This window comes from Pseudoliparis swirei, chromosome 8, assembly GCF_029220125.1.
Source record: "Pseudoliparis swirei isolate HS2019 ecotype Mariana Trench chromosome 8, NWPU_hadal_v1, whole genome shotgun sequence".
In the NCBI taxonomy this organism is placed as follows: domain Eukaryota; kingdom Metazoa; phylum Chordata; class Actinopteri; order Perciformes; family Liparidae; genus Pseudoliparis; species Pseudoliparis swirei.
This window is the reverse complement of record NC_079395.1, coordinates 15,944,481-15,957,347: the sequence shown is the minus strand read 5'-3', so window position 1 is coordinate 15,957,347 and position 12,867 is coordinate 15,944,481. Positions and strand designations below refer to the sequence as shown.

The window sequence follows — 12,867 nt, the reverse complement described above, 5'->3', positions numbered from 1 at the left end:
ATATATTGTGGCCCTGACAGCTTCAAAAAGAAAGGGTTGATGAAGAGAGTTGATGTTGTTCCAGTTCGGTTTGCATCAGGGCTTTTTAAAGCGGCATTGCTGCGCTTTTTAAACATGAGGTTCAGGTCATTTGTCATGGGGTGTCCTCAGGGTTTATTTTGAGTTGGGCTCTGAAACTTCAAACTTTTAAAAAGATAACCTGAGAGGGTGTAAATAAATACAATGAGTTGCGTTATGCGGAAATCTACGATCCTGTTAGCTGGACCACAGGAAGTATAAAAGTCAGGACCTATTCTTCTATTCTTCTTCTTATGCTTCTGCTGCATTGACTTTGATGGTGTCTTTATCAAACGTGTTTTTTGTGGGACCCCTTCTTTAGGAAAGTGCCATGAAGTGAAAAAAGCAATAAAGGAATTAGATTTTGAAAAGATTATATTGAATCAAATCCAGAGATTATAAATGAATTGTAGAACTGGAGTCACCTCCCTTCATTAGATTAGATTAGAAACCTTTATTAATCCCAAAGGGAAACTCATTTGCCACCAACAATTTATACAGACAACAATAGACAGTCAGAGCACAATACAGACAAGGAACACAAGGAACAACAACAAAAAAGAGAAAATGCCCCATAAAACATGACCATCAGAAAGATGGTAAAACTAAATATAAAAAACCTATGGTGTTCATAAAAAAATAATAATCTAACTGCTGTAACAGACCCTCTGCGTGGTTCAGTAGAACAATGAGGAGCGTCGCTTATGAATAAACTTCTGAGTCCATTAAAACACAGTGTAGTGGATGGGCTCCAAAATAAATGATTGTTATATAGATAGTTCACAGAGTCCGTTGTGACAGTGCACAGGACATTGGCTGTAGAAGTCACTGATGGGTGATCAGTCACTATAAAGAGCCGCTGTAACGAGACATTTACGACATTGATGGAGCCATAAAAGCCCCGAACATAAGCCTCAGCCTCGAGAATTACTCATCCCACTTGAATCAGTCCAGCTGATGACTCAAAGCGCAGCACCACGCAGTACAAGAGCGTCGATATCCTCCTCGTGTGTCCACGTTTCATTACACCGGCACCTGCGCGCGCGCCTCCGCACACACAGAAAGAAAAGAAAAGAAAAAAAATCATCACATCATGAATCTAGTAACTCCATGAGAGGAGTGGACCCGGTGCAGATACCGGAGGAGGGAGGCGGTGTTTTGCAGTCAAACCGCACGAGCGCTGCTCCGAGTCGGCAGCCGGCTGTATCCTCTCATTCCGCATACACACACACACACACACACACACACACACACACACACACACACACACACAAATACACACGCACACACGCACACACACGCACAGCGCGCTTTGCACCGTGCAGGACGCCTCATGTTAGGAAACCTGTTACACGCTGCGCATGTGACGGCAGGCCGCCGCGGTGCCGGGTCCTCCTCCGCAGATTAATGAGCGGGCGCACTCGCTGCTCCCCGGGAGGCTCGTGCTGGCTGTCTGTGATGAGGATATTGCGACAATGGTGAAGGACAAGGCCGAGAACCGGACACTTCAGTATCAGCAAACTTTGGTGAGTTTTCGGATGAGGTTGAACAGACGATGTCTCCGGACACACGCGTCGGCCATGTAGGGGTGTCATGAGGATGCCGGTTTTGGCCGGAGGATGGAGACACAGCTGCCGGGTTGGCTCAAATGGTGTCCTGAGTGAGGACATGAGGGGGGGTGTTGTGTGCAGTTTAAAAGAAGAAGAACATATATATATATATATATATATATATATAAATAAATATATTATGTTCTTTAATGGAATATATTTCCTCGTTGTCTGAGTTTATTCCCTGTGTGCTCTGCTCTGCCGCGCACTCCATTCAGTATAATTTGATCCACAGGTGTTGCGTCAGCCTCAGCCTTTACCATAATGAATTATTATCCATTCAGATTTCACCAAACCATGTCAGATGAATTTGTTCAGCTTGAAAAAATACGTGTATGTCTATCTCTGATCACTTTATGTGTGGCCTAATGGGTCAGCTCTCATGTATTTCACTCACGTCCTGTGTCTCCTTTATCTCCCCTACCTCTCCTGAGGCTCTAGTCCCTCCTCGTGTCCTTCCTCTGTCACCTTCCCCTCATCCCTTCATGTGCTCGCGCGGCCCCATCTCTATACTTGTGAACAAAACTGAAATATGAATCGCTTCATACACCAGTTTTACCCACTGGTGTGTGAACGGTCAAACCGCGGAGCTCTCCACGCAGGGGACATCTATGTTCGGATAAAAGGGGCAGACGGACAGAGCGGTGGACATGTCCTTCCACAATGATTAGTGAGTCTGTGACTGCAGTCATCGCTTATCTTTCTTTCCTCGCTTCTTTTGTTTGTGTCCACTTGTTTCCACACGTGCGTCCTCAGTCAGTCAGTTCATGCAGATGTGTCTGGGCCCAAGTGGTACAGATGTGTGTGTGTGTGTGTGTGTGTGTTTCTTCTTCTTTGCCATTTGTCTGTGTGAAGATCGATGCCGGGCTGTGTGTCTCAGTGCAAAGATCAATATTATTATAAAACGGCAGTCAGAGTCTCTGATGATTGGAACGTGCCCCCCTCCCCCCCTCCCCTCCCTCTCCAAGGACTTTAGCTCCCAGATCAATGCTTTATCAATACCTGTCCATTTCCCCAAACATGGGTGCATGATGTTTCTGCACATGTTTGTGCAGCTCGTGTCCCGATATACTTTCCTAAAGTGATATATTCCTCAAGCACCTTCCCTCTGGTTCAACAAAGCACTCGAGTGTTCCTCAAAAACGTCATGACAGGCACAGATAGATGTTAAGAATCTGATCATTTATTATGTATTGCCTGCAGCGTATAGCCACAGACTTAAATTGGGCTCTAATGTTGATAAATGGATGCTGCGCTTTATTGTTGGCCATCAGCAAGATTCAGGGGATTTTCAGTCATGTGGCTGCTTGAATTTCTGGCAGCACAGAACCACCGGTGCTCTATAGCAAGACTAAGCAGATAGTGAAAAATAGAGATCAGTCTGATAACTTCTCCTCGCGGACGCAGCACAGAAATGTCATCTCCTCATTCACAGCGGCTGCACACAGAAAAAATTGCCAATTCCCTCCAGGATCTATACATTTTCTTTTTATAGAAGCTGACTGCTTAACGTGTCAAAGCCAATGAAACAGACAACTGGAGCCATTAAGATAATATGTGGCGGGTATCGTAAACTCGTCACATAAATGAGATGAATGGCTTGATGGAATGACATTGCATATAACGGTGATTACATTTCCCCTTGTGCGAAATCAACCCTAAAACAATGACTTGATCTGTAAATAATATCCATTCATATATTCTGCCGAGCAGCACTGATGCTGGATTTTCCGCCTCTGCACCAAACAGATTTTACGGATTCTTAGAAAGCATCCCCGCTAACCTCTCTGAACCCATTATCCAATTAGAATAGTAAAACAGAGAATAAACAAGATATTTATAATCAAGATATTTGTAAAAACTATTTTTTTTAATGAAAGGCAGCAAGCCGCTATTTTCTATATCCTGTGCAGAGATGCAGGAAAGAGACCGTTTGAGCAGTTGGAAAGCAACCAGGGGGTCTGGTGCACGGGTCACCGGCCTCTACAACCTCTGTCAGGTGCTGTGCATGCTGGGACAGCAGCCAGTGCCCGTCTGCCTCCCCGGCGTCCCGTGGGATGGAGCAGGTAGAGCGGACGAGGCAGATCAGAGACTACAAGGGGAAGGAAAGAGACAGGCGGCCGGGGTGTGGTGACTCAGTGTCAAAGTGGTGCAGCCTTCTCTCTGAATGCTTTTCAGAGGCGTGGGTGATCTGTGTGTGTGTGCATGTGTGTGTGTGTGTGTGTGTGTGTGTGTGAGTGTGCGGCATTTGCTTTCACATATAAAACGTGGGCAAATGTGCTCCATAGTTATTGTGTGTGTGTGTGTGTTCGTGTTTGTGTGTGTGTGTGTGTGTGTGTGGTAAATCTCTGTCGGAGCTGATGTTAGAGAGGGCATGTTCATGTCCTTCCAGCAGCGAGGGGGTGGGGGGGGGCTTGAGGATTTGGCTGCCGCAGGGATCAGAGTCCTGATCCACCTGAAGAGGGAAAGCATATTGGTGCAGCGATGATGAGAAGCTTTGGGACGGAAACTCAGACACTTTAGACGGAATTTAAATAGAAATTCATACAGATCTCTCTTGTATCTCTGTGCATGTCTCTCTCTCTCTCTCTCTCTCTCTCACACACACACACACACAAAAGCGCTGTCTCTTCAAGGGGCTCCAGTTCCTCACAGTTAGCATTCTGTCCGTTCTCGCAAACAGAAGCTGGCTCGAGTTTATTTCAGCTTCTGTCACTTCCGAATTGTGCCGTCACCTGCAGGCCGCCGAACAAGCCTCCGCAGACACTGCAGGCAGAGAAATAATCTATCTCAATTCATTTTACTGATAAGAAGACCCTGCTCAGTGTATAGAGGTCGGACTCACGGACACAATATACATGTACAGCCTGTTATAAGTCATTTCAAAGAAGAGATCCCTTACTAGAGTAAGTGTGTGGAGGTAATTCTAACAAATAATCCTCATGCAGAAGGCCCTTTTTTATACTGTGTTATATCTTGTCCTATTATTACAGACTATAAATCGTGTTTGGGATGCATATAAACAGCCTTTTGATGTGGAAATCCTTTTAACTACTTGATACATAGCTGGGTAGTCCATTCCATAACAATGCATCGTATTTAATTACATTACCATATGTTTTGTATGCAAAATCTTAATAAATAAATAGTGGAAACCCAGAGATAATTAGTCTCCTATCATACAAGACAAACACAAGCAGAACATTCTTCCATTTGAAAAGCCAGAACCAGAACATGTTTCTCATGATTGATCAATTCTGAATATAGGCGCAGATTAATCTACTTTATTAATCTCAATTTGGTTCAGATATTGTGCCAGATGAATGTTGATGATTTCTTCTGAGATGAGGACAATGTCCACTAATCTCAGAGTCGGTGGTTTTGACGTGGACGTGACCTTGAGCAAGTCGCTGCTGATCGGTATGCGGCAAGCAGCGTAACATGGAAACGCTGATGTCACTCAAAATTGGACTTCCGTGGTAAAAGTGTAGATACCACAGGAAAACTATAAATATGTATATTTCTTCACACGGCTGTACATCGGCAGACTTTCAGCGTGTATATATTTCCCTGTACTGACTCGGTGAGGCTCACTTGTTGCAAGCGTATTCTCCGTGGATCAGTGTCACGATGTCCGCAAAAACAACTGCCCCCCCCTCCCCCCCCCTTCCCCCCTTCAAGTCTATTTCTGACACCATGTCAGCTTGATCCTTCAGTCTCTCTGACATCACCCCCTCCACCACCCTCCCCCATCCTTTCTGCTGCCTTCCACTTACATGATAGATGAGTGTGTGTGTTGATGTGTTTTTCATTGTGTTATACTTGTCTGGGTGTACAGGGTCCACTCGACAGCATCACGCTTTATACCATGATTATGTCACTGTGTGTGTGTGTGTGTGTGAGCACTGACTCATAGTTAACTCTTCTTTTTAAAGCAGCCCGGCTACCTATATTAATGTAAATGTTGAGTCAAATGTGTCACTTCCTTCCCTAATTTAATTTTCAACCCAGTCCTTGGAGGCTTCATGGCTCAGATTATCCCGAGTGCTTTAGTCCCTCTGTTATTCCCCCGCTCTCATCAATACACACTCAACACATGTTTGGTTTGATTGGGGAGTTTAGTGAGAGTGTCTGATTCATCCATCTTTCTCTCTGCAGCGAGCTTCACTCTAACACTACAAAAAAAATCAGAGATTAAAGTCTTGCGAATATTTATTAGTAAAAACCAACAGGCAGGAGAGCTGAAGATGTCCTTGCTGTCTCCTCACAATGAATACATTATCCTTCAGGGCCTCGGGAGCAGATGAAAAGGAACAAACTCTTTTCTTTTGAAAAAATAATCTCATCTGTCGTGCAATGCTTGCACATGGTCCGAATGAGAAAAGCGGCCTAGTGTAGCAGTAAAGTGTGTGTGTGTGTGTGTGTTGGGGGGGATGGGGGTCTGACGCAGTACAAAGCTGGGGGACTTGAGGTGCTCTCTGGGTCCCGCGGGGCTGTAGAGGGACATGTAATTGCTCTCGGGCTGCTGCCCTTGTTAGTACGTCACAGTGTGTTCAACGCAGCCGACACTCGATGTGATATCTCAGGAACGCCTGGAGGGAATTTCATTACGTCTGGCACGAATGTCCCCCCCCCCCCCGCCCTGGACTCGAGTGTGAACTGATTACAATCCGGTGGTCGTAGATCACCGTTACCTCACAAAACTGGTTTTTGGCCGTAACTCAATAATTCATTTAGTCATCATCACAATTTGACACAAATGTCTCGGATGGTGACACGATGAAGGGATGCCATGTGGACTGCTACTTGACCTCATGGCATGCAACCCAGAGGCAGTCATTCTAGTTTTGTGGCATAATTTGTTGATATAAATTCACAGGATTAATTATTATTCCCAAGATATCCGGACTGAACAAAAGCAGAGTGGTAGCGGTGCTGTAGAAGAGTCTCTGAGTTTTGTCCCACAGGTAGTTGGGTCTAAATGGTGACTCACTGCTGCTCCTCAACACTCAAACATGCCCTCCTCTTCGTCCACATTTATAATGTATGGATTGTCCATCTCGTTCAGTTGAAATGAGTGGATTATCTTTCATGTTTTTACACCATTTTTTTTGCACCGAACAGGAACACTTCCCTCCGTAGGCATTGCGGTCTATGACAAACCAGTCAATAGCAACCTGTGGGAGGCTGGAGTTGAACTGGTGTAGCGGGTTGTGATGTGGGAGGTAAACTGACTAATGTAGATACAGAAGTTGATCACGTGGGAGGTGAACTGGTTACAGATAACAGCCTATTTAACCCACATTGTCCCACCTGCTGCTCTCCCAGGGGGCCAGTGATTGCTTTCACACTGGCACTGTTTATACTCCCAGTGGGTGTTAGTCTAGTGTTGGTGGTGGGTTTGTGTGCCTCTGTGCTCTATGTGTGGGTGCATGGAAATGTGTTTGCTAAAACACAAGATTCAGTAAGAAATATTGAAATACCCCAGTGTAGTAATGATACAATATAGACCAGATAAGCAGGAAAACATGTTTTCTTCCATTACGTCATGATCTTTTGAAGTTGAACCAATGTCGGCCATTTGCTCAATTCTAGTATTAAGCATTCAAACCCTTCTGCATCCTCCAGTTTGCTTTTAATTGACAAATAACCAGTGACAACTGGTTTACATTTCAAACACGTATATTCATGACCGCGAGTCAGCTGGTCCCCATTCCTGACTGGGTTCTCATTGTGCCATCTGATGCATAGCCAAGTTTGCTTTTCCAGCAGGTTGGAGGTTAACATGGGAGATGAACACCACTGACGGTCAGCTCTACTGGCGCTCTGCACCTCCTGTGCATGAGAGCGAGTCTGGTGGCGTCGTGATGCTCATCTCAATGAGGGGAGGGGGTGGACGGCTGCGAGTGGGACAAAGAGGGGGGGGGGGGTGCGCAGAGCAGTGGCGGAGAGATGTTACAAGTTGTAGCATACAAAGACATCCAGAGGGATGTTATCAAAAACTACGTATGCATAAGTGGAGGAGGGGGTTGGAGACAACCAGTGAGCCTGGAGGAAGAGTGAAGTTCATCTTATTGTGGCATGAGAAAGATCAATGCTTTTAGAAAAAAAGACACTATTTGAATCCTGCTATACTGTAACCTTTGTAGTTCAAGTGCACCATTTACATATTTAATTTCTCCTTCACAGCTGCTCACTGGTTCTGTACGATATCACCATATTAGTTTTACATTCAAACGTGCAGTTATACAACCTTTTGCTTGCTCAGCACAAATAAGAGGATTACATGCTCTTCTATACTGCCTGCACACAAAATCCACCTCAGCAAAAAGGTATCACGACGAGTGACCTTCAATTAGCAACTCAGACGAGCCAAATTGTAAGCATGAGTCTTTATTAAAAGTCACAACCAGTGGAGTCATTGATCAGATTTTGCATTTGGAGCCGGTGGCCTCTGCTCGGTCAGGATCATCTCTCCGCTTGAGACCAGATCCCTCTGACTTGAGGGGGAAACTCTCCTGACTGCAGGCACAGCTCTTCCTGCAAGAGAAGTAAGCAAAGAGCAGCCGTCAATATAGACCCGTCAAAATGTTGAAGACATGTTGATAGATGATTTGTCGAGCCAAAACAGATGGGTGTTTAGCAACTTTTGGTAGCCTCGCATGGTTTAATGATGCAGCTCTGGCTTGGATCAGTGTCATAAACTTTTAAAGGAAACAGATATCACAACGGTTAGTTGGGCTACTCACGTTGCCGGTGGCATTGCTGGTCACAGGAGTGCATGGTGCTGGGATAACACACTTCGGTAGCACAATGGAAAAACACCTGGAAGAGTTTGAAAGTTGAAGTCGAGGAAAGAACAATCAGTGAACCAAGGGCCTGATGTCACTGAACTGTACCGTGTCTTTCTGGGGCGAATAGTTGGTCTGATCCACGAACGTGAACATTTTAACGATGAAACGCTTGTAGTGCGACGGGTACTGGAGCCCAGAGGAGCTGTCCACAGGCACCACGGTGGTCAGGTAACGGTCATCATGGTAGGGACACCTGGAGCCAACAGGAGCGCATGTCAAACACTGAATTTACAAACAGAAATGTACAAACAGCTTTACTATATGTCTACCCGTCAACCAGAAGATCCCACTGGGGCATGCTCTGAGGATTGGGGCTGGCTGTGGCCCAGCAGTGCTCCATGTTCAGGACCAGGTCTGAGTCAGAGCGTCCCACGATGTTCACCTCAACGTAGACGGGTTCCCTCAGCACTTTGGTGATCGGGTAGTCGGATGGATTGTAGAAGGAGCTATACGCTGCGTCTTCTGCAAGAGACGCAAGAGTTTCAGCACACGAATAAAAATCCGGCATCAGGATTAGACTGCCGGGGCGCTCACCCTCAACACATCCGTTCGAGAGACACTGTCCGTTGCCGAGTCGGAGCTCCACTCGGAGGAGTCCGGCAGCAGCGACGGACACCGGTGGAGGAACAGCATTCACCGCCATGACAACAGCCTCCACCGCGGTGTCAGAATACCTACACTGAAACAACAACCTGCCGGGAGCGCAGAGGTCTTTCACATCTCAGGTGCCTTCAGCAAGTCACAAAAAGACATGTGGAGTTTACACAAACTCACTCAAAATGGCTGTCCCTGGTGATCGAGCCTCTGGGTCCAACTCCCACTTCATATGAAGACGACATGTGGTTCTCGTACACCACATAGCCATCTTCCTCCTACAAAATAAGAGCCGTGGCAGACAAGCGGTTTCAAGCAGATTTCTCAGTGTTACATTTAAGTGAATCTGTTTATTTGACATCTTTGATGGGCATTTTCTCCCCATTTGGTATCGGGAGACCATATTTTAACCATAGTTAAACTAATCCCATATTAGCGAGAGCAAGGCCTGCCCCACTCACCTGGACTGTAGTACCACATGCAGTCGCAGAGAACTGAAAGATTACAAAAGACGAGGTGATGTCGATGGGGCTGCAGGAGGGGTCGTCGGTCTCCAACAGGCTGACGGACTCCACATCGATGTTGGGCAAAGTGGAATCTCGAGCCATAACCACCACGAACTGGCCGTCCCTGGTACACTGCACAGTCACTAGATGAATGGTGAGAGAGAAACACATGGATGAAGTTATCAGTTGCAGCAGTTGTTTGAGGGGCACTCGAAAAAAAAGTTGAAGAGCACAGTTACCCGCTTTCCCGTAGTAACACAAGTCGTCATCAAAGCAGCAGTTTATGTTCTCGCAGTGGTCGGCGGTGGCGTCCGCAGAGCCACACTGGATCCTGTTGACCTGCTCCACCAGGCACTTGTCATAAGGAGCTTCAGGTTGAGGGAGCGTCAACTGACGCTGAGCGGGAAGCGTCTGCTGCGGCAGCGTCCAGTAATGCTGCGCAGAGACGTCACGATGCAAACCGGCAACCACCGCCACGCTAAAGAGACACTTGAAAAGCTCCATTATGGTATCAGAAACTGTAGGCTGCACCAAAGCTGCAATGACATCAACTGCAGCTCTGACGCAGACTTTATACCTGACTGATCGAGCGGTTGGCCGTGAGAACTCCGCCTCTCATCGTTAGGAGTCAATTGAGTGGCAGCCCTGCAGAGTTAATCAGCGGTGAGCTGACAGCTGGAGCTTATTGTCTGAGGAGAAGTCGGTACACTCCTGTTCAGTTGAAGCTGAGTGGATTCAGGCATGGACGGATTAAGAAACCACGGGCCCCTGGGCCTGGATGTGTCAAGCCCCCCCCCCCCCCCCCGCAAAAAAAAAAAAGTAAACAAAATAAATAATAAATAAATGTAAAAAAATTAAACATCGCTAACAAAACAGTCCGTATGGAACAACGATACCGGAGCTGAGCAGACAACATAACGCGAATTATATGACCATGACATGAATGACTTAAGCCTAGCATATACCGGCTATGGCGCATCGTGTCATATCATCATATCAATACAAAGTTAACTAGAATGGGCACTCGGTAGACCGCATACCTTCGCATATCACAAGATTGGGCATTGAATTATGAACATTTTGGCATTAGTTGCATGCCAATTGGACAAAAATGTATCGTGCTATGGTAAAAAAAGAGTTTGACCTTTCCATGACCTTGACCTTTGACCCGATTGATCCCAAAATCTAATCAAATGGTCCCCGGATAATAACCAATCATCCCACCAAATTGCATGTGATTCAAAAACATTTTGACCTGTTCATGACCTTTGACCTTGACCTTTGACCCGATCGATCCCAAAATCTAATCAACTGGTCCCCGGATAATAAACAATCATCCCACCAAATTTCATGCGATTCGGTTCAATACTTTTTTAGTTCTGCGAAAGATTTTGACCTGTTCATGACCTTTGACCTTTGACCCGATCTATCCCAAAATCTCATCAACTGGTCCCCGGATAATAAACAATCATCCCACCAAATTTCATGCGATTCGGTTCAATACTTTTTGAGTTTTGCGAATAACACGCATACAAATAAATAAATAAATAAATACACGGCGATCAAAACATAACCTTCCGGCATTTTCAATGCAAAGGTAATAAAAGCGACTTCACGCAGAGGCTCTGGCTTAGGGGCCCCCTGAGCTCATGGGCCCCTGGTGCCGGTAGGCTCGTTCGGTAATCTATCCCTCAGTAGGACTATTGGGGCCTTGTTACTGACATGAATGACTTAAGCCTAGCATATACCGGCTACGGCGCATCGTGTCATATCATCATATTCATATCAATACAATGTTAATCACAGCGACGTCACGCGCGGAGGCTCAGGCCCAGGGGCCCCCTGAGCTCATGGGCCCCTGGGCCTGGGCCCGGTAGGCCCGTTGGTTAATCCATCCCTGGATTCAGGTTGTTATTTTTGGGGGGGGGGGAGGAGTGTTGAGAGTGGCATGCAGTGAATGTTCCAACACCTCACTCTGTATACTCTGTATTTCACCCGGATGACTATCGATGACGATATCTTCACATTGTGCCGACACTGCATTTATTTCACCGCCTTTTTAAATTGCCCCGCCCCCGCCCGTATAAAAGCGCCATTTTTCTCTGTCTTTCAGATGTCCGGGCGCTACACCCAGGAGCTGGGTGCGTATGCCCAGGAGGAAGCGGCCCGCCTGCGGGATGGAGTGGCGCGGGACGGCGCGGGCCTGCGGAGGAACACCAGTGTTCGCAGTCGTGCTGCAGATCTGCTGGAGTACGAGAAGGACCCCTGTGCCAAGTGCCATTGTGAGTGGCGATCGCCCAACAAGCCCCTGAATCTGTGATTTTGAGTGTGATTGCAGGGGCGAAGCCTGCATGTGGTGTAGTGCTCGTGTTGAGAAGGTCAGACTAAAGCTCTGCGTGCGTGCGTGTCCAGCGTGTGTGAACACATTGGCTTCTTAAAGCACAGCAGAGTGGCTACCTGACACAAGGGAGCACTAGAGGATGTGAACACGATTAAGCGTGACCGATGTGAGCAATGACCTCTAGCCAACCAATGTCGAACAAAGACAGCCCCCTCTGCTGGCCGCCAGTGGCCAACGTCTACAACGCCAACTCTGATGTGAACTGTCAGATTATTGTATGTCTAGTCTCCCCACATAGCTGCAGATAAGGGAGTGGCAGCAGAAGAGGGCTCCACTTCAAACCGATGTACTGCACAGTAAAGCAGCGACTGACCCCGAGGGTATGTTACATGTACTCTATTTAACCTTCACTGCCGGTTCCTGAAATCAAAGAGACTCGAGAGCAGCAATGCATTTCTTTAAGGGCCAGTTCACTCAAATTGAAACATTAGAGCTACTTTGTGGTGTAGAAATAGTTCCCGTGTCTGCAGATCACAGTCACAAGGGCACTGCAATGTCATTTCTCAACGCCGCGTTTCACAAATTAAGTTCCTATCTCCTGTTGGTCAATTAGACGATAACATTAAAGCAATAATCCTGAATCTAGTTCTAGTTATGTGAAAATATCCCGATACTAGATATGTAATAGGTATTTTGAGAAACACAAATCGACACATACAGTATCAAAACATATTAGGTACAAAGTGGGAATGTGAAAAGGGAAAGGAAGGTGGTGTGTTTGCACAAAGTGAGCAAGCGGTTTTTTACCTTTTTTTCCGTTTCTGCGTGTTTGCCCTTGTGACTAGTGCTCTGATTAAAGCTCGATACGTTGCACCATAGGTGAACGCTTCAGATCAGGAGACGGC

The 12,867-nt window shown here is 46.4% G+C and overlaps 2 protein-coding genes across 2 annotated transcripts in view; one reads left to right on the top strand and one right to left on the bottom strand.

Moving 5' to 3' along the window:
• The first annotated feature begins 1,369 nt into the window (after positions 1–1,369).
• Positions 1,370–12,867, top strand: part of LOC130197528 (chloride channel protein 2-like) — a 30,927-nt gene continuing 19,429 nt past the window's right edge. The window contains exons 1-2 of the mRNA XM_056420230.1: positions 1,370–1,583; positions 11,735–11,903. Coding sequence (XP_056276205.1) covers positions 1,533–1,583; positions 11,735–11,903 — 220 coding nt within the window. The 5' untranslated portion in view covers positions 1,370–1,532. The remainder of the gene's footprint in view (positions 1,584–11,734; positions 11,904–12,867) is intronic.
• Positions 8,045–10,219, bottom strand: LOC130197533 (zona pellucida sperm-binding protein 4-like). The gene is made up of 8 exons (XM_056420235.1): positions 9,861–10,219; positions 9,577–9,764; positions 9,296–9,393; positions 9,056–9,213; positions 8,791–8,983; positions 8,567–8,714; positions 8,417–8,492; positions 8,045–8,207 (listed from the first exon to the last, which is right to left on the bottom strand). The coding sequence occupies exons 1-8, from the start codon at positions 10,123–10,125 to the stop codon at positions 8,086–8,088; spliced, it is 1,248 nt and encodes a 415-aa protein (XP_056276210.1). The 5' UTR covers positions 10,126–10,219; the 3' UTR covers positions 8,045–8,085.